Source organism: Heteronotia binoei, chromosome 1 (assembly GCF_032191835.1).
Source record: "Heteronotia binoei isolate CCM8104 ecotype False Entrance Well chromosome 1, APGP_CSIRO_Hbin_v1, whole genome shotgun sequence".
Lineage (NCBI taxonomy): Eukaryota > Metazoa > Chordata > Lepidosauria > Squamata > Gekkonidae > Heteronotia > Heteronotia binoei.
Window position 1 is genome coordinate 197,540,091 of NC_083223.1, and position 22,250 is coordinate 197,562,340.

Genomic DNA, 22,250 nt, shown 5'->3' on the forward strand with positions numbered 1-22,250 from the left:
GGCTGCCAGACAATCTTAGGATCTCCTGGCTATTCTGCATACAATGCTATATGATAAAAATGTTAATAATTAAGTAAAGAATGTACTTTTTTGCCATGAAGTTGTAGCTAATTTATGATAGGATTTTCAAGGCAAGAGACATTCAGATGTGGTTTGCCATTTCCTAGCTCTGCATAGCAACCCTGGTATTCTTAGGTGATCTCCCTTCAAAATTCTGACCAGGGCCAGCCCTGCTTATCTCTCAAGATTCAGACAAGATTGGGCTAGCCTGGGCTATCCCGATAAGGGCAAACAATATCCTTTCTGAAGGGAAAACAATGCAGAGGTGATGATTAAGTGGTAGTGTAATTGTGCAGACTAGGAGTATTGGGTCCAGGTTAGGAAATATCTGGAGATTTTGGGAATAGAACCCGAGGGAAGGGAGGGACCAATGGAGTATAACACTATAAAGCACCTTTCAGAGTGGCCGTTTCCTCTAGGTGAACTGATTTTTGTCACCTAGAGATCAGTTGTAATCCTGGGAGATCTCCAGCCACCACCTGGAGTTTGGCAACCCTAGCAGGTCTCAAACAGTAGTCACAGCTGGCAAAATTGCTAAGGTCCATCTGCTTCAAGACAGTTTTTGATAAATGTAGAAATAAACTTAGATCAGGGATCCATCCAGCTAGTGATGTAGCAATTCATCATGAATTCTCTATGCTAAGGTGGAACTATGCAATTATAAAATATAAGATTTTATTTTTCACCCAGTCGCCTTATGGCTTTGCAGGAAGATGAGAGAGGAAGTAGATGGAAGAAGCAAGATATTTGCATTGGTAGCACTAAAGTCTGTGCTTTCCCAGGGCTGATCAGCTCTTATAGCAAATTCATCATCTCTTTTGCAGAGGATGAAGCAGGTAATGTATGTTATTGTTCTGGCATTTGGAGAAAGTGGGATTCTCTTTCACAAAAGTGGAAGTAGTTAAATAGAGAAAATGATGGCAAGCTGTTGGTAAATGCAGACAACAGAGGGCACAGCTATGATCTTCTTTCACAGTAGAGATTAGCAAAAATTCTTACTGTATAGATTTGCCCAGTTCCCAGCTGTGCTTATGCAGATAGTAATGTGTCACCCCCTCCTCCACCCCGAACAAGTGAGCACTCCTCTTTCCTTGCTTGAGTAGCACAGTGGGTGCATTTCAGAAACAACAGCATGAAAACTGATCAAATGCAACTGCAGAAAAAGGGTATATATGGTAGTGAGGAACAGCAGCCATACTGCTGTGAGCATAACCTCACAATGGTGGAAAGAAATAACACAAATAGTAGGTTTTAGTAAGAGGTCACATCAAGCTTGCTCAGCTCCCCTCCAGCCAAGCCAAATGCAGCCTGCTAGTCACATAAGGTGGACCATTATTTGCTGCCTGCCTAGTGTTGCAAGAATGGGCAGTTTGCCAGACACCCAGCAGAGCACATGATGTAGCTGATAGGCTGCACCTGGTTTGGTGGGGTCACGAATTGCGAAGACCTGGTTTAAGTAGCAATTATAAAACATTAAAGATTGTGCAGTTTTATCTGAACCCATTCATGTTACTGGCTTTATTGTCCCTTTCTGTTTATTCCAGGTGAACTTTATTTTCTGGCTACCTCCTATCCCAGTGCCTATGCGCCTCATGGCTCTCTCTATAAATTTGTGGATCCTGCAAGGTAGGCTTCTTTAAAATGCATGCATTCCTGTGTTCTGTTGTTGTTGTTTTTTACATTTTTTTTAGTAACAAAGGTTTTTTTTTGCAATATATTGAAAAATATTCTACTATCAGAATCTAAATATAATTCATCAATACATTACACATTCCCCCCCACCCCCCCTCCAAATTGTGACCTCCGCTGGTATACAGAACAAATTAAAAACCTTTTAAAAGTAAAAATTCCCATATATAGAATCTTAACTAAAAGTTATCATTCACTTAACTTTATCTTAACTCCAATATAATTACTATTCTTATTCCTTTACTTAATACTTTCTACTTAATCATCAACATTACACATTTAATCAGCTAGCCATAATCTATTCTCCTTTACACTTTAAAAATTCAATTATTACTTGTTAAACATTGAACAAAGATTTCGTAGTCATTAAATCATCACTAAAAATTATTCAAATCTTAATCTTATCTTAACTCACATGGATTTACTATATAAAATCAGCTACTTATATTTCGTCCCTAAAACAATACTCAGTAATCACAATCCTTTTTCTCTTTTTAAAATTCAGTTAATATTATCAAAAACCACTAGATGGCTCTTCCCTTTCCTTTGTATCTCCACATTGTTTTGGAATTTATTCCAATCATCTTTAAATTTCTCCAGGTTACAATCTTTTAAGATTTTAGTAAGTTTGTCCATTTCACTCCAATTAAGAATCTTTAAGATCCAATCCCATTTTTCTAGTATTTCATCTTGCTTCCACATTTGTGCATACAATGTCCTTGCAGCCGAAAGCAAATACCACAGCAATGTCCTGTCTTGCTTTGGAAAGCTTTCCATTTGTAATCCCACCAGAAAGACATCTGGTGCTCTCTTAATATTATATCCCAAGATTTTTGAAATCTCTTGTTGAATCATTAGCCAAAATTGTTTTGCCTTTTCACAAGACCACCACATATGGTAGAAAGAACCTTCATGTTTTTTACATTTCCAACACCTATCTGAAGCTTGATTGTTCATTTTTGCTAGTTTTTTAGGTGTCATATACCACCTATACAGCATTTTAAAACAGTTCTCTTTTATATTATAACACGTTGATATTTTCATAGAGTTCTTCCATAGGTGTTCCCAAGTCTCCATTTGTATTTCTTTATTAAAGTTTATCGCCCATTTAATCATTTGAGGTTTCACAACCTCCTCTTCTGTAGACCATATCAATAGCAACATAATATTCTACAATATGTATTACAGTTCTGATATTGTCTCTTATTTGCCTTCTGGGGAGAAAACCTGCTTGTTCCTCTTGAATAGAAATGCTGTTTGAGTCGTTCCGCTAGAATTCTAGCAAAAATCTTATAGTCGTTATTCAATAGTGAGATCGGTCTGTAGTTTTTTATATTCACGGAAACTCTATCATCTTTCGGAATCAAAGTAATAACGGCTTCTTTCCATGTGTTTGGCACCTTCCCATCTTGCCTTATACAGTTCATCAACTTTTGAAGTTTTGGTACTAGTTCTTCTCCCAAGATTTTATAAAATTTTGCTGAAAAGCCGTCAGGACCCAGAGCTTTTCCTAATTTCATTGAACAAATTGCTGCTTCAATTTCTACTTTCTCAATTGGATCGTTTAAAATCTTTTCCATATTCTCACTTAAGGGTTGTACTTTGATTTTTCGCAAGTAGGCATCAATTTTCTATTTACTTGTTGACCTTTAAATAATTTGGCATAGAATTTGTAGAACTCCCTTTTAATTCCAGCTTGATCCACTATTTCTTTACCCTCTGAAAAAATCTTGTTTATAAACTTTTTCTCCCTTTTTTATTTGCACGTTCAAATGATTTCTGTTGTAGCCTTTTAAAATTCCACTGCACCTCTTTATTCAATAAATGTCTCAATTGATTGTGTAAAATTGTTATCTCTCTCATTATACCCCCCCCCCCCCGGTCTTTTCTTCAAATCATTTTCTTTTCTGCCTGTTTCTACTTGCAAGTCCTTCAGTTGTTTTTCCTTGGCTCTTTTGTCTTTATTGTTCAATGTAATTAGTAATCCTCTCATAACAGCTTTATACGCGTCCCATACAGTCTGAATAATAACCTCTTGGTCTTCATTAGCCTGGAAGAAAGCTTTGGTCTCTTTTTCAAGAGATTTCACTACTTCAGCTTTTAACAACAGGTCTTCATTTAGTCTCCATCTTCTTCTCTTTCTCCTTCCCTTTGCTGACCACATTAATGGATTGTGGTCTATACCTATTTTTGGAAGAATCTCTACTTTATTAGTAATGAGTCCCAAATCCTTCGTAGTCCATATCATATCAATTCTTGAGAAGGAATCATGGCTTGCTGAAAAAAAAGTATAGTCACGTACATTAGGATTAAACTTTCTCCAGATGTCTTCCAAACCTTCTTGCTTTATTCTTTCAAAAAAAGATTTTGGCAGCTTACCATCTTTTTTCTTTTTGTTTCCCAATCTATCCAGAGAGTTCTTAATTATTCAATTAAAATCTCCCATTAACATTACCTGTTCATAAGTCATTTGATCAAGTTGTTGCTGAATGTCTTTTAAAAAAGCATCTCTTTTTTTACAAGCTTTATTTTTACATTTACTTTATTTCATTTATACCCAACCTTTCTCTCCAAGGGGGTGGGATTCCAAGTGGCTTACATTGTTTTCCTCTTCTCCATTTGCTCTTGGAGGGGTGGTGGATCAGAATGGACTACTGATACCAAATTATAAAGGAATACCACCTACTTTCATACCACCTACTTTCAGTTCCTAGCGTGAAACCTGCAAAACAGCTAGAACCCTGACTGGAAAGCCGCCTGCTTACACTAGTTAGTTTCTTCAGTTCATTTCTGGCCCCATTTTCAGATCAATCCTCAGAATAGTTAAAATGAAGTACATTGAGCAGAATCAAGGTGATTCCATTTCAGCCAATGGGACACAGTGTTGCCTATTCAAGACTGGGAAATTCTTGAAGATGTGGGGATAGAGCCTATTGAATACTGGGTTTGATGCATGAGGAGGCTCTTGCATAGTGATTAAAGCACTTTATCAGTGATTCATCATCTCTTCTAAGTGACTACAAACTACTGCTAAAGACCAGAACATGTGGCAATATATACAGTTGGGGGCAGAAGAAACCCAGCCCCCAAGAAGCAGAAACTAATCTGTGATTGTGCCCTTTTTGGATCCTTCATTAGAATATGCATTCTCATTGGCAGATCCTAGAATCCTCTCAGGCTATTGTGATGCGCCTTAAGCTCAGTCCTATAGCTCCAATGAGCCAGGCAGGAGCTTCACCCAACATGGCCAGGCATGCCTTCACATACATAACAGAGCCTATGGAGAGAGAAGTCTAAGGAGGAGAAGGAGCTCAGCAGGGTTGTGCTGCCATAGAATCCACCCTCTGAAACTGTCATTTTCTGCAGAGAAACCAATTTCTGTAATCCAAAGATCAGTTGTAGTTCGGGGATTCCACCCCTCACCAGCATATTGGCAACCCTGGTTAACTGGCTAAAATCACGTTTGAAAGACATGTAGATGGGGTATCTGCCAAAATTAACATTCAAGGGCCAAACTACATGTTATAAGTCATTTTGTGATTCTCTCCTCCCATTTTTTTCAAAGTAGGCATAGATGGTAGCATAAGAATGAGTGGAGGACTGGCTTAGATGTAATTTAGGTGACCTGGACAAACCTGACACCGCCCCCCCCCCCCCATGGCATGTTATCATTTCATGGAGTTGTACAGCAAATGCACAGTTAGAAACTTCAGTTGTTAGTTTTTTCCAAATCTGATGTGATGGCTGTTGTAGATTTTCTTGGCTGTGTGGCTGTGGTCTTGGTCTTGTGAGACCTGATGTTTTGCCAGCAACTGTGACTGACATCCTCAGAGGTATAACTCAGAAAACTGGAGTTCTCTCTGGGTCAAATTGACACAGTTTGACTCACAGTTGCTGGTGAAACATCAGATCTCACAATACCAAGACCACGGCCACATAGCCTAGAAAATTTACAACAGCCAATGGACTCCAGCTATGAAAGCCTTTGACAACATATTGCCATGTGATGGTTAGGAAATATGGTAACACTAAGAGGTAATCAGAAAATACCAGATATCTCCCTTACACAATGAAAACAATGTACATAAATACACAAAGCACTTGAAAATACACAAAACACAAGTAGTATAAGAAAATGATCAATCTATATGATCAATCTATATGATCAATCTAAATGCAAATGACAATAAATCTATTGGCATTGATCAATCTATATGATCAGTCTATATGATCAATCTATATGATCAATCTAAATGCAAATGCCAATAAATACAAAAGTAACCATGATATACCAAATCATCAAATAGCAATACAATTCCAGGCTTTCAAGCAAAATGTTAGCAATGTTCAGCACTCAAAATTATATGAATGTGAATTCTCCAAATGTGCATGAAGGTAAGAGCTCAACAGAATTTTGAGCATGTACATTATACTTCCCATTTCAATAAATATCTTTATCAAGAGATGCACATGCAAACAACCTAAGAATGTAAAAATAAGCAACATAGGTAGAAGCATCAATATCCAACTAGAATCTAACAACATTACAAAGACAAAAAGCAGATATATGCTTCAAAACCATACTTAAGCCTTTTACATTAAAGTTCTCATGACTATGCATCAAAGCACAAAATGTTTCTTAATGCTTCTTTATCTGGAGCTTTGCAGCTTCCATAACATGTATTTTATTTATTTATTTAATTTATAACCCGCCCTCCCCGCCAAGGCAGGCTCAGGGCGGCTAACAGGATACCACTCTTCCACTGGGCTAAGAGCTATCAATGAAAAATGTCCCAGCACATTTCAAATAGATACAATGTAGCACAGGTGCTTCAAGCAGGCAGGCAAGTCTTAAAGTGACAGTGTCTAATTACAAAAAGCAAGACAAATCATTTTGTTGGATAAGACCTCTTGGTTCTAATGAATTAAACGTGTATAAACCTGGCTTCTTGTTGCTGAAGTACCTTTTTGGTGCCAATATTACTATACAAACATGGCTTAACCTGTTGAATGACAGCAAATTTAAAATTATCAGGAGAGTGCCCCGCAGTATTGAAATGATTTGTCAGTGGGGTATCCTCTGTGGCATGTTTAAGACATGATTTATGCTCCAGCACCGTAGTTCTTAGCATTCTTAATGAACAACCTGTGTATTTGGTATATGGTTACTTTTGTAGTCAAGTCAAATTTTATTGTATTAGCCATTGGCCATAACAAGTTTGCAAAACTTTCAAATACTACAAAAATATTACAGTAAAATACCAAAAACCTAAAACTACAATCGCATGAATAAAATTATAAAATTAGACAATTAGATGGGAATAAGATTTCCACATACCTAAATCCATGCACAGTTGCAATCTATATGTGATACGTTCAAATGTTGATAAAGTTGTTAGGTTCTCAATCCATTGGATTATTATCTCTCTAGCACTGTAATATAAATCTTTTAGCAACAGGTGGGTAGCCATGTTAGTTTGAAGCAATATAAATGAGTTCAGTGGCACCTTTAAGAACAACAAAGTTTAATTCTGGGCAGGGCTTTCTTTCTGGTAAAAGAGGTGACAGAACTCTCAAGAGGAAAATGAAGGAGAAACACATGGGTGCCCCTCATGAGGGTATCCCTTATGAACTTTTAAACATTTTTCTGAGAATTTTGCTTCCACAAAGAGGTTTCAGAACTCCATTCTACCATGTTCCCCTGGGAAAAAAGTTCTGTTCTAAGTATAAACTTTCATGTGATGCACAGTTCATCAAATTTATTTATTTATTTAGTGGATTTATATTCTGCCCTTTCTCATATGGGCTCAGGGCAGATTACAGGCATAAAAACAGTTAAAATACAACAATAAATTAATAGTCTACAATTAAACAATACAACTCAGTAAAAATGTAATACAGGTGGGAGGGGCACATTTTGCAGATTAAAACATAGTTAACGGCCCGAATATAATGGGGCTTGGGGGGGGCTGTCTTTTGAAATAGAGGTACCAAATTTTCAGTATAGCATCTGGTACCTCTCCTCAAAATGCCCTCCAGGTTTCAAAGAGATTGGACCAGGAGGTCCAATTCTATGAGCCCCCGAAGAAGGTGCCCCTATCCTTCATTATTTCCAATGGAGAGAAGGCATTTAAAAGGTGTGCAGTTCCTTTAAATGTGATGGCCAGAACTCTCTTTTGAGTTCAATTATGCTGGTTACAACCTTGCTTCTGGCTCCACCCCCAATGTCTCCTGGCCCCACCCCCAAAGTCCCCAGGTATTTCTTGAATTGGACTTGGCAACCCTAGTACATGCACATGAAAACTTATACCCTGAATTTAACTTTGTTGGTCTTAAAGGTCACACTGGATTCAAACTTTGTTTTTATAGCAACAGATAGGGCATGGAGGGTTCATTTTTGTTGATCATGAGTCTCCTGGAGACAGGCAAACAGTTTAAGAGAGGCAGAGAGACTAAACACACCTAGTTATTCACAAGGCTAGCTCACAGCACTGTCTTCTTTTAAAGCTGTGGCTGAATAATTTGTGCTCTTGTAAGCCATAACAAAGACAGCCAGTGATCCTGGTAGCTATAAAATGCAATATTTTCAAAATAATCCTTCTTTATTGATTCTATATTCAGTGTAATCACTATTATCTTCTACTCATTCTCGCCCAGCTGGCTGCCACCACTGCAGAAGGAAAGCATTTAATCCTACGTGATGAAAGGCTAGTAACAGGAAGGGGAGCTCAATATGTTCAGAGAAGTTGATGGAATGCAATATTCTTTAAGGACTGAGGACTTAACAAGGGTTATTCAGTTCATTAATTCACAGACTGAACATTTTAAAGTGGATCCATATCCTGCAAAACAGCATTCTGGATTAGTGCCATTTTTCTTTCTTTTCTTTCTTCAGTGACTGCTGCTTTCTTTATTAGATCTTTTAGTTGCCATTCATTCAAAGGGTCAATAAGATAAAACCAACATAAAACAAATAACAAATACAGAATATTAACATCAAAATATTAAAACATTAACATGTGTGGCTCTCGGGGACAAAGGGTGGCAATTGGGGGCGAGCGGTCCCAGAGGCGCACACTGGATTGTGGAGTGCCTCAGGGGGCAGTTCTCTCACCAATGTTATTTAATATCTATATGCGCCCCCTTGCCCAGATCGCCAGGAGACATGGACTTGGGTGCCATCAATATGCAGATGACACCCAACTCTTATCTGCTAATGGACGGCCGGCCTGACTGCGTCCCAGAGAATTTAGACCGGGCCCTGCAGGATTTGGCAACTTGGTTGAGGAGGAGTGGGCTGAAATTGAATCCAGCGAAGACAGAAGTCCTCTGTCTAGGTCGGGGCGCTCGGGGAGGGGAAATACCTCTCCCTGTCTTCGACGGGTTAGGAGCCTGGGAGTTCTACTGGAGCCTGCACTATCAATGGAGGCCCAGATTGCAGCCACTGCCAAGTCAGCCTTTTTCCATCTAAGGCGGGCAAAGCAGTTGGCTCCCTTCCTAGAGCGCCAAGATCTGGCAATGGTGCTTCATGCAACGGTCACCTCGAGACTGGATTACTGTAATGCCCTCTACATGGGGCTGCCTCTGTACCGAACCCGGAAGCTGCAGCTGGTGCAGAATGCAGCGGCCAGACTGTTGTTAGGGCTTCCTAAATGGGAACACATACAGCCTGGGCTGCGCGAACTGCACTGGCTGCCAGTTATATACTGGGTCCGTTACAAAGTGCTGGTCATTACCTTTAAAGCCCTATATGGTCGAGGACCTGTCTACCTTAGGGACCGTCTCTCCCCATATGAACCCCAGCGAGCACTGAGGTCAGCCGGGAAAAACCTGTTGACTATTCCCGGACCGAGAGAGGTGAAGTTTCAATGTACCCGCAATCGGGCCTTCTCCTCTATAGCTCCGAGCCTATGGAACCAACTTCCAGAGGAAATGCGGGCCCTGCGGGCCCTTGAACAGTTCCGCAGGGCCTGCAAGATCTTCCTCTTCCGACTGGCTTTCGCTGATGAAAATGAAAATTGCTAAGGAAACCGCCATCATAAAAGCAAACATAAAGTAAACATAGCATTAGCACTTTTATTAATGTAATTTAATTTTAAAACTTAAGCAGATTTTTAATTAAATGTTCATGTTGTTTAACTGTAATTTTATCTATCTGTATAGCTAAACTTGAATTGTGTTGTTAGCCACCCTGAGCCTGCTCCGGCGGGGAGGGCGGGATATAAATAAAATTTTGTTGTTGTTGTTGTATATTAAAACAGCCCAAACATGTGGTTACCCTCCAAAGGCCAACCTAAATAATTCAGCTTTGCTTGCCTTGTGGAAACTAAACAAGTCTGGTGGGGCATGGGCATAATCTAAGAGTTTATTCCAGTGTTGGGGCCACAACTGAGAAGGCCCTTTTCCTGGGGCCAGGCACCTGCAAGAGGCCACTAGACGATGACAAAAGGGAGCGCAGGAGGTTGTAATGTGAGAGGACAGTCCTGTAGGTATGAATGTCCCAGACCATTAAGGACTTTGAAGGTTAACACCAACACCTTGAATTGAATCAGGAGACTAATTGGTAGTCAGTGCAGCCACCGCAGAATTGGAGTAATATGTGCAGGCCATGATGTTTCAGTCAGTAACCTGGCAGCTACATTCTGGAACACCTCAGTTTCTGAAGCATTTTCAAGGGTGGTCTTATGCAGAGCGAATTGCAGTAGTGCAACCTGGAGATGACTGTTGCATGATCAGTGTGGCAGGGTCTGACCCAGACAAATAAGGGGCCAGCTGGCAGACCTGGTGAAGGTGGGGAAATGCAGACCATGCTACTATGGACATTTGTTTATCCAATGATGGTGTAGAATCCGACCACACCTGAGACTCTTTACAGAGTCTACAGCTGTCAACTGGACACCATCAAGTCTTGGGAGTGGCCCTCCAGCTAGCATTTCAGTTTTTCTCAGCCAGATGACCTCTGTCTTGGATGGATTTAATTTCAGCCAATTCCCCCTTAACAATTAGACCACAGCATTCAGACACTGGGATAGTGCCAAGAGCCCTACTGCCGGCTGCTTATCCAGCAGGTGGAGCAGCTGAGTCATGAGCAAATTGATGGCACCCAACTCCTAAACTGCTGGTGATCTTGGCAAGTGGGTGCATATATATGTTAAATAACAAAGGAGAGAGAATTGAACCCTGTGGGACCCCACAATTCAGGTCTCACTGGGAAGACCTCTCTTCCCTGATAGTGACTCTCTCAGAGCATTCCTGGAGGAACAAGTACAACCAACTTAGGGCAATGTCCCTTACTCCCAGGAAGGCAAAGCAGTCAATCAGGACCAAATGGTCAGCTGTATAGATGCAAAAGGATCAACAGAGCCAGCATGCTTTCATCCATATGTAAACAGAAATCATCAACCAAAACAAGCAGTGCTGTCTCAGTCCCAAAGTCAGGCTTGAAGCCTGATTGAAAAGGGTCCAGGGCAGATGGTTGCACCTAACATTTATACATCACTGGATCTGAAGCCCACATTTAATTTTTTAGTGAACAAAAGAATTATGTACTGTTTTTGCACACAGCTTACCTCGCAGTCACAATCCTGTTCCCTCCGCAGCGTCTGGTCGGATTTCCCACCATCTGCGCCAGAGTTACAGGAAGTGCCGCAGCTTCTGCATAGCAAACATAACTGGGTTTTAGCAGTTTACGTTTGCTACGCAAAAGCCACAGCACTTCCTGTAACTCCAGCGCAGATGGTGCGAAATCCGACTGAACGCTGCAGAGGGAACAGGATTGTGACTGCGAGGTTAGCTGTGTGCGAAAACGGTAATGGTCTTTAACTAAGAGAAGCTGTTCACTAAGTATCCCCTGCTGTCAGGTGTATCATAATATTATTTAAATAGTTGTGGAAGTGTCTGTATTAGATTTATAGACCACAAAACAGTAGCTATAGTTACTGTGGTACAGGCAAGAGTGTTCCCATAACCAAAGGTATTCTTATTATCCAGATGAGGAGGGAACATAATTCACACTGTTGACATATTGGGTTCAAACCTGTGAATTTGTTCCACTGATTCTTCAGGTGCAACATCTGAAGACAGTTGTTGTAAGGACAGGGCCTGGAGGGTGGGGACACCAAATTGGGCGGCGAGGTGGCAGCTGCACCCCCTTCCCTTCCCCTTCCCTGCTGCCGTGATCACTGCGTGCGGCGAGGCAGTGGCGGCACCCCCTTCCTTTGCTCCCCCCCCCCCGTGCTCACAGCCTGACGCAGGTGAAACTTATCTTTAGAACGACCTGGCTGAAATGAAGGCTTGGCTCCCCCCTCCCTTCCGGTTCCAGAAAGGAGGGGGGAGCCAAGCCTTCATTTCACCTGCCAAAGAACAGTGGCAGCACAATATATGAAATACAAAAATACAAAAATACAAAATATTGTGCACAAATACTCTTAACTGGTGTAAATAAAGTTCTATTATAATGAAATGAACAGCCTACAACAGTGGGCATACATTCATACAGTATAAATAGAAATAGAAAACAACAGTCTCAAAACAATATTCCAAGGAGGACCCCACACAGTCACAGAGTTTTCAAAATGAGTACAATGACTCAAAAATAAAGTTCCACAGGAGTCCCTCCGTTGTTTGTTGACTTCTGAAGGACAAATTCTAGCCTTCACGCAAACCCCGGATTTGATTGCGTTCCGCTGCTCCTGCAGCTTCCTCGTAAGTCAACTGTAAACAACAAAAGTGACCGATAAAAACCACCCTAAACCCAAGTGATTTTAACAAAAACATACAGATACAGTAGGTAAAACAACCTGAAAAATCCAGCCAAGTTCTTTCTCAAACGCCCATTTTGATATCTTAATTTGCAGCTTGGGCTGCCAGAGCCCACGGCTTTTTTTAAAGGGACGGACACAGCTGTTGTTGTTTAACCATTTAAAAGAGACCACACCACACTCTCCAACATACCCAAGAAACACCAAACATTATATATAACAAGAGAAATCATTGTGTTGGTTAAGGCCAGAGGGTTCAATGGTGTTTAAACGATGTATCCACCGTGCCTCTTTTTGTAACATGGTCCTTTGTAAATCACCACCTCTACTATCACCAATTTTCTGAATCACAAAGAATTTTAAGGCTTCTAAGTTATGATCAGTCTCAGTAAAATGTTGAAGGAGAGGAACACCAGGAACTTGATGGCGAACCCTTGAGATGTGTTCCAGAACACGTGTCTTAATAGCCCTACGGGAACATCCTATGTACATTTTAGAGCAATCTCCACAGACCAGGGCATAGATGACCCCTTTAGAGTCACAATTAGTGAAACCTGTCAATTTAATGGTTGTTTGGGATCTAGGATCCACATACTCTTTTATTTGTAGAGAGTACTTGCACGCTTTGCAACCCTTGCAACGGAAATGACCAGGGGGCAATCGAGAAGACGTCTGTGCAGTATTCAAATCCATATGTACCAAATAGTCCCTTAGATTCCTAGATCTACGGAAACCAATTATAGGTGGGGAGGCACATCCTGCAATGCTGGAAACAATACCCCAATGGCGCAAAATGATGTTTTTAATCGCTAATGCCTTCGGAGTATATTGTAATGAACAAAATAATCTTTGATTTTCCCTAGCCTCTCCATTCTGTTTGTTCGTACGCTGAAGCATAAGGGAACGTCCTTGTTTGGCAGCCCTCGTCTCCGCCCCTTTGATGACTGTTTCTGGATAACCCCGTTCCTTAAACTGCACTGTCAGTTGATTACACGATTTTTTATACTCAGTGACTGAGGTGCTGTTTCGTTTCATGCGTAAGAACTGCCCATAGGGTATATTATTCCGCAAAACGGGAGGATGGAAAGAGTCATAATGTAGATACCCATTCTTAGCCACCGCCTTTCTATGGTTCTTAATAGCTAGAGTATTATTGGCAGTGCGATACACCACTGTGTCCAAAAATACAATGGTGTCAGGATCTCTATTAAAGGAAAACTTAATGCTAGGGTGACAAGAGTCCATCCATTCAACTAAACTCTCCAATCTTTCTGCATGTTTCATAATCAAAAAGATGTCGTCCACAAACCTAACAAAAAACAATATGTCTTCAAAGAAAGGGTTAACGTCACTGTTACAATAAAAATCATTTTCCAGCACAGCCATAAACAAACAGGCAATAGATGGCGCCAGAGCGCTCTGGCGCCATCTATTGCCTGTTTGTTTATGGCTGTGCTGGAAAATGATTTTTATTGTAACAGTGACGTTAACCCTTTCTTTGAAGACATATTGTTTTTTGTTAGGTTTGTGGACGACATCTTTTTGATTATGAAACATGCAGAAAGATTGGAGAGTTTAGTTGAATGGATGGACTCTTGTCACCCTAGCATTAAGTTTTCCTTTAATAGAGATCCTGACACCATTGTATTTTTGGACACAGTGGTGTATCGCACTGCCAATAATACTCTAGCTATTAAGAACCATAGAAAGGCGGTGGCTAAGAATGGGTATCTACATTATGACTCTTTCCATCCTCCCGTTTTGCGGAATAATATACCCTATGGGCAGTTCTTACGCATGAAACGAAACAGCACCTCAGTCACTGAGTATAAAAAATCGTGTAATCAACTGACAGTGCAGTTTAAGGAACGGGGTTATCCAGAAACAGTCATCAAAGGGGCGGAGACGAGGGCTGCCAAACAAGGACGTTCCCTTATGCTTCAGCGTACGAACAAACAGAATGGAGAGGCTAGGGAAAATCAAAGATTATTTTGTTCATTACAATATACTCCGAAGGCATTAGCGATTAAAAACATCATTTTGCGCCATTGGGGTATTGTTTCCAGCATTGCAGGATGTGCCTCCCCACCTATAATTGGTTTCCGTAGATCTAGGAATCTAAGGGACTATTTGGTACATACGGATTTGAATACTGCACAGACGTCTTCTCGATTGCCCCCTGGTCATTTCCGTTGCAAGGGTTGCAAAGCGTGCAAGTACTCTCTACAAATAAAAGAGTATGTGGATCCTAGATCCCAAACAACCATTAAATTGACAGGTTTCACTAATTGTGACTCTAAAGGGGTCATCTATGCCCTGGTCTGTGGAGATTGCTCTAAAATGTACATAGGATGTTCCCGTAGGGCTATTAAGACACGTGTTCTGGAACACATCTCAAGGGTTCGCCATCAAGTTCCTGGTGTTCCTCTCCTTCAACATTTTACTGAGACTGATCATAACTTAGAAGCCTTAAAATTCTTTGTGATTCAGAAAATTGGTGATAGTAGAGGTGGTGATTTACAAAGGACCATGTTACAAAAAGAGGCACGGTGGATACATCGTTTAAACACCATTGAACCCTCTGGCCTTAACCAACACAATGATTTCTCTTGTTATATATAATGTTTGGTGTTTCTTGGGTATGTTGGAGAGTGTGGTGTGGTCTCTTTTAAATGGTTAAACAACAACAGCTGTGTCCGTCCCTTTAAAAAAAGCCGTGGGCTCTGGCAGCCCAAGCTGCAAATTAAGATATCAAAATGGGCGTTTGAGAAAGAACTTGGCTGGATTTTTCAGGTTGTTTTACCTACTGTATCTGTATGTTTTTGTTAAAATCACTTGGGTTTAGGGTGGTTTTTATCGGTCACTTTTGTTGTTTACAGTTGACTTACGAGGAAGCTGCAGGAGCAGCGGAACGCAATCAAATCCGGGGTTTGCGTGAAGGCTAGAATTTGTCCTTCAGAAGTCAACAAACAACGGAGGGACTCCTGTGGAACTTTATTTTTGAGTCATTGTACTCATTTTGAAAACTCTGTGACTGTGTGGGGTCCTCCTTGGAATATTGTTTTGAGACTGTTGTTTTCTATTTCTATTTATACTGTATGAATGTATGCCCACTGTTGTAGGCTGTTCATTTCATTATAATAGAACTTTATTTACACCAGTTAAGAGTATTTGTGCACAATATTTTGTATTTTTGTATTTTTGTATTTCATTTCACCTGCGTTGGGCTGTGAACATGAAAGGGGGGGGAAGGGGGTGCTGCTGCTGCCTCGCTACAGCCGTGGGGGGGGTTGCAATGGAGTGTGGTGCTGCGTTGCAGCACCGAGCTGGGGATGCAAGGCTATCGTGGGGGGGCACCTTTGGGCTGCACTGGTGGGGGGCAGCAGGGGGGCACCTGCTTAGGGTGCCACGAACCCACAGGCCAGCCCTGTGTAAGGAAAAGGCTTTTTGTGTTGGGGGAACACGCCATTGTTAACAGAATGTATTCCACAGGATCCAGTCATGGTTGCCAGCATGAGACTGGGAGTCACTAATAGTGGGGGCAGGGGGAAAGGCTGCATGCTCCCAGGGACACCTTAGCATTCTACAAACACTATGGTTAAACCATAGTTTTGACTGTCTGCTACAGCATCACCAGTGACATGCTGACATCAGCACATGGGGATGTTAGCCATTACTAGCCCCCATTTCCCTCTCAGTTTCTCCCCGCTGCCCAGCTGAGTGGTGGCAGGAAGGACCCATTCACATAGGAAACTTGGGAAGCCAGGAAATGAATTATGGTACTTCAACTCCACTGAACCTATGAATACCAAAGATGGTCCCTTGAAGAAGGATACTTCATATCCAAAATGAAATTGGACAGGTTCTATTATCATTTGTTGGACTACAGTTTAAATGTTACATGGTTTTCGGACAGTAGTTGTTTTGTGCATAGGATGGTTTTCATTCTGTACCATTGAATTGTTATTTGCAACTCAGAAATCGTATTTTGTGGATTACATAGAGAATGATTTTCTACATGGAGTGAGTTTGTTGTTCCCCACTCCTATCTTTTTTGATAAGCCTTTTGTCCGTAGCCAGTGCTTCTGATTATTGTGTCATTGATACTTCCAAATGTGTGTTGTGAAGCTATAATTTGTTGGAGTGGCATATATGATCAGTAAAGAAAATGCTACCTGTTGTCTTCTCTTATCGTTATCAGGTGTTTGGTTGAGTATTTAAGGCTGGAAATTTAAATTCCACTTGTCATATGTTTGCTCAGCACCTCATTTATTTTTTGTGCCTTCAGTGTAATTACTCAAGTGTATGCTTAGAAGTTCAATAGAAGAGCTACAGGAGACTCACTGAAATGACACACCCTGCAGCAACAATGGCTGGAGTGAGTGTTCTTGAGACAGTACATGTGTTGCTTTCACTGCGATCATCTTATGATGTACCATTTCCACAGTGCGGCTTGGGAACTGTTTGCTACTTGTGTGGAGAGAGCAGCCATTTAAACAATGCCAATCCAATCCAAATACCTTTATAGGCATAAAAAGATACAAAATAGGACATATTTTCAGAAAAGAAATACAGGTGTAAGATCTGCCGATAGATTTTGAGTCCATTTAAACAATGTGTGAATCTCTTTGGACAAGTTAACACACAACATTTTTCTTCAACACTTCAGCAGTCTCAACAATCCCTGAGTCAGGGCCAGTGCAGGGGGTGGAAGTAGACATCATTGGGTAGCTGCCAAGGTTCTGTTGCCTTGGGAGAGTCTGTGCAGCAGCAGTGCTTGTCAGGTGCCTGTTTTCTTTCTGACAGCTATGGTGGCACTGGGAACTCCTGGAAGGATTAGACCTCCCCCTCCAACATTGGCCACTGTTCATTCCAAGCAAGCAGTGATAGCTGTTGGGTGCTGCAGCTGCTGGGTGCAGGGTGGGTGGGAGAGCGAGCAGCGACTGCTGCTTATAGTGGCTGCAAACAAGCTGCCATCCGCTCACCTGGCCAGATGAGTTAAAACTAATGGCATTTAGGTGAAACTATGATTTGAGTCAGGGCCATGTCTGAGACAACATTATGCCACTGGACAACATTATGCCAAGCTCCCCCCCCTCTGAATCTGCTTTGTTCTGCAGGAACATTTGCTGGGTACCTGCTACTCTGACTGGCGGTGTCTGAGGTCTCAAGATCAGGCAGCCTCTGCTTACCATTTACCTGGAGATGGCAGGGGTTTGAATGTGCAAAGCAGATGTTCTGCTCCTGAGCCTCAGGCATCTGAGAAAAGGCATTCAAATAACTGATGGTACACAGACCTGGCTCAGCCTCCCAGGTTTCTGGCCTAATCTTAGGGAGGTTGCAGTTTCTCTGGGACTTGGTCAGGGGCGGGGGGGGGGCGTGCAATGTTTCCCTATTTATTAGCAGAAGGTTTGTTTTTTTCCATTGATTTATTAGTCACTTTTCAACTGCAAAAGTTCTCAAAGCAACTTCCAAACTATTTTTGTAACATTTTGTACATGAATCTGCTAGCTATCCTTAGATGAAGGGAGAAGCAGAAAATGCTATTTGTTGTTATTTTTTAACATGCTCTGCCATTACTTGGAAGCTCTGCCTCTTTAACGTCCTTCAACACTTCATGTTTGTGCTCATCTTGTTCCCAGACTTCAGCTGCATTTGATGGGTGGCCACAACTTTAAAATAAATATAAACTAAGTACAGAGATCCATTTTTTCCATGCTGTGGTGCCCAAAGGCCTCCACCAGCCAACCTTCTTTGGGGACAAATGCAGACAGAATTCCCTACAATGTGAGCAAACCCTAGATATCAAATAAAAGCTCACAGAGCCCCCTTCCACGCTATGGGCTTGTGAGCCCTGCTCCACAACTGCAATGACATGACATCTGTGCATACCAGCCAATCTCACACAGGTGTTGCCGTCCCTCTCCCATCTGGCCATGCATTTAAGGCAGACTACCTTCTATTTTTAATTTGTAAAAGTGCTGCATGAATATTAATACATTTATTTAATTATTTGCTACCTTTAATTTTTTTAAAGTGTAAAACTGCTCTGGGAGTCAGGTATTTCTTGATAATAGGGACAAGCAGCCAATGAGCACCTCTGGCTTCTGCTTCAGACTTGCAGAACTATTTTTAAGAGCTCAGACCTGGAAAGGCAAGGTACGTTTGGGCCAAACCTCCTGCTATAAAACAGACCCCTGCTGTAAAAATAATCTTTCTTTGTCCTCTATTAGCCAAGTACCATAAAGTGGTGATTCAGGAACGCAAAGTACCCTTTTCATAGGCTCAAAAGGGTATTAAAGGACAGAAAGGAGGGAGTGGGAAACAACCCAAACAAATTGAATCAAGAACAGAAAAGGTTAGTTACAAACCAAGTACAGGGACAATTTCTAAAAACAATATATATAATCTTAGGTAATATCAAAATACATATATTTATTGTCAAAGGGTTAAAAACATTCATGGGCTCAACTGTAACCTCAATGCAGAATAAAACTTCAATATACTCAAGTGGAAATTATTGCAACCCGATGCATTTCAGCCCAATAGTCCTTCCTCAGCGGTCAAGCAATATCCTTTTCTATAATAAAAGCCCTTTGGTGAGGCCAAATCCAGGTCTCCCATTGGCTGAGGAGTGCACTCCATAAACCATTGGCCCATCATGTATCAGTCACCACCTCTGGGCTCCCATTGCCTGACTCCCCTGTCGGACCCAGGACAGATGAGGATTATGCTACTGGGGAAGCTACTAGGCTGTTGCTTCTGTCAGTAAAATGAAGCTTGGTTCCCTCAGTAAAAGGTGGGGGGAGGGAGGAGGCCCTTTCCAGGCCTCTTTTGCCCTTTGAGAAAAAACTCATTGGGCCCAGTGGTCTCCTGACTAGGGCTGCCAGTTCCAGGTTGGTGGGAAATTCCTGGACATTTTGTGGTGGAGTATACAGACACCAGAGTTCGGGGGACGGAGAGGCCTCAGCAGAATATAATGTCAGAGTCCGCCCTCCAAAGCAGTTATTTTCTCTAGGAGGAGAGAGGTTTTCTGGAGTTCAGTTGTGATCCCAGGAGATCTTCAGACTCCATCTGGAGGTTGGCTACCCTAGGCCTGGCTGCTTGCTACTGCTTCTGGGAAGGAGATAGGGTTGCCAACTCCAGGTTGGGAAATTCCTGGAGATTTCAGGGGTGGAGCCCAGAGACGGTGGGGTTTGAGGAGCTGTAGGACCTCAGAAAGGTACAATGCCAATCTCCAGGTGAGGACCGGAGATCACTCAGAATTATTGTGTGGGAAGTTCTGTAATATTCCATATTCAGATTATCTTTGTTCTTGTGGCTTGTAAAATGATACTTTATTTCATAAAATTCTGGAATACTTTTATACTGTTTTTAGGAATTAATGGATTTCATCTCTTATTGCATTTATCGTTCAATAATTCTCAAAGGGATGTTATTCCCTGTCTGATGCTAGACAGTGGTCCAAATATAACCTTATTGGTTGCTATATTCCTGTCTATCATATTTTAGAAACTGAGTACTCTTTCAGCCAGTGCTCAAGATCTGTTGATCAGAGGAGCTTTGAAAAGTAAAGAACTCCAACATGTTTAGGCAGGACTTCCGTTTACAGAAGACATGCTGATTTTCCTCAAGCAGGTTTTGTTCCTTGATGTGCTTAATAATTCTATCCTAGATAATTCTGTCTCAATTCTATCAGCAGAACGTGGTGGCACAATTACTAGCTACTGAAAGGGTCAATTCAAAATGCTGGTATTGACTGTTCAAGGTTACATGGCTTGAGACCAGGGACCTCAGAAAGCATCTCCTCCTATATGAATTTTCTTGAGTATTTATGTCATTGTATAGGGCTGTGCTCCACATATCTTGTTGGTTAAGGCTACAGTTGCATTTATAAGAAGCATTTCCTTCTCCACAGTGGCACCTGTTTGTTGCATGCTTTCCACCTTGAGAGTCAGTGGGCCAGCTCCCTTCTAGGCTTAGAAGACCTTTATTTCATCCAGCCATTAGTAATTCAGTTGTAATCTACTACATTTCCCACAGGTATTTGGTAAAGTATTATAGTGCATTTGGTCAGCATTTGGATGGGAAACCAGCAAGGTAGTCCAGAGTTGCTACACAGATGCAGGCAATCTCAAAACACATCTGAATGTCTTTTGACTTGAAAACTGCAACAAATAAATGTGCTTAAAGGAATGTGCACAGATGGTCAAGAGCCTGCATGTATTTCAGGATGCCTCCTTATTAGTGGAGGTTCAGATCACAAACATTGCCAGACTGGTATTTTTCCAGCTGATGCCAGATCAGGTAACTGGCCTCCTACCGGCCGTGCCCCAACCTAGCCACAGTAATCCATGCAACAGTCACCTCTAGGCTTGATTACTGTAACTCACTCTACACAGGGCTCCCCTTAAGGCTGATCTGAAAGTTGCAACTTGTCCAGAATGCAGTGACTTAGGCTTTTAAGGGTACATTGTCAATTGCATATATACAACTGCATATATACAACCTGTGCTTCACCAGCTGCACTGGGCCCAGGCTGAGCACTGGGTCAGGCTCAAAGTTCTGGTTTTGACCTTCAACTCCCTAAATGGTCAGGGACCAATATACTTATGGGACTGCCTCAGAAGCAGTGCCTCTCCTAGTTTGTTCCCCAGAAAGCACTACGCTCAGAAGACCAGCACCTACTGGAAGTCCCTGGCCCAAAGAGTGTCCAGCTGTCATCAACCAGAGCCAGGGCCTTCTCGGTCCTTATTCTGACTTGGTGGTCTCTGTCTATTAAGGCCAGGGCTCTGAGGGACTTGTTACAATTCTGCAGGGTTTGCAAGGCAGAGATGTTCTGCCAGGCATACGGTTGAGAACAGCAACTTCTTAACAGCAAGTGGTTTATCAGTTACTCTCTCACCCCCCCCCCCCAATAATGTTGATGTTGATTGAGGTTCATAAATTCTGTATTGGGTGCCCTGTAAAAAAGGATTTTAAGGTTTGGTATTTTAGATTGTTTTAATGTTTTATCATTTTTGGTTGACATTGTTGTTCCCTGCCCTGAGCCAGCTCTGTGGGGAGGGCAATACAGAATTTAAAATAAATAAATAAAAATAGTGCATCTAATATGATTTTATGTTATATTTCTTGGTTATTAGCTACTCTGTGGACTCCAGGATGCATAGTAAAACATTCCTCTTTCACTTCATTAGGCGCTTTATGCCTCATGTGTCTGGTGCTTGTGGTCAGCCAGTGTCACAACAGTTTCAGCACAACATAGTCATGAAATGCGTGTTTTTTTTTTTCAAAATAAAAGTTGAGAATTAGAATCAGATCTGTCAGGTCGCAGAAGCACACACATACAGTTCATCGCTCAGTACAGACCGAGACTTCCTATTCCTTAGTTACTGTGAATACTGTGGTTCCAACTAATTTAGCAATAAAACCCAATTCTTGTTCAAGAAAGAAACTAAAGTAAGGTTTTGAATAGTATATCATTCAGAAATGATATAGTGGTGAACACTGTCTCCCGCAATTTTTCTGCAGGCTTATGATCAGGGAAAGACACCAATAATCCTCTGGCAACAAGTTCTTTACTGTCTCTCAGACCCATGTAGCTCACATGACAAAATTTCTTTTCTAGGAGAGCTCCACCAGGGAAATGCAAACACAACCCTGTTCCAGTGAAAACAAAGAGTAAGCGAATCCCATTCACTCCACTCGCAAGTAAGTATGTAAAGACATTTTTTAATTATG

At 41.5% G+C, this 22,250-nt stretch overlaps 1 protein-coding gene across 1 annotated transcript in view; it reads left to right on the forward strand.

Annotated features, from left to right (window-relative positions):
- HHIPL2 (HHIP like 2) overlaps nucleotides 1-22,250 on the forward strand; it is a 56,712-nt gene that overhangs the window by 31,022 nt on the left and 3,440 nt on the right. Inside the window, exons 6-8 of the mRNA XM_060246238.1 lie at nucleotides 751-896; nucleotides 1,605-1,686; nucleotides 22,138-22,220. Of these exons, the coding sequence (XP_060102221.1) occupies nucleotides 751-896; nucleotides 1,605-1,686; nucleotides 22,138-22,220 (311 nt within the window). The remainder of the gene's footprint in view (nucleotides 1-750; nucleotides 897-1,604; nucleotides 1,687-22,137; nucleotides 22,221-22,250) is intronic.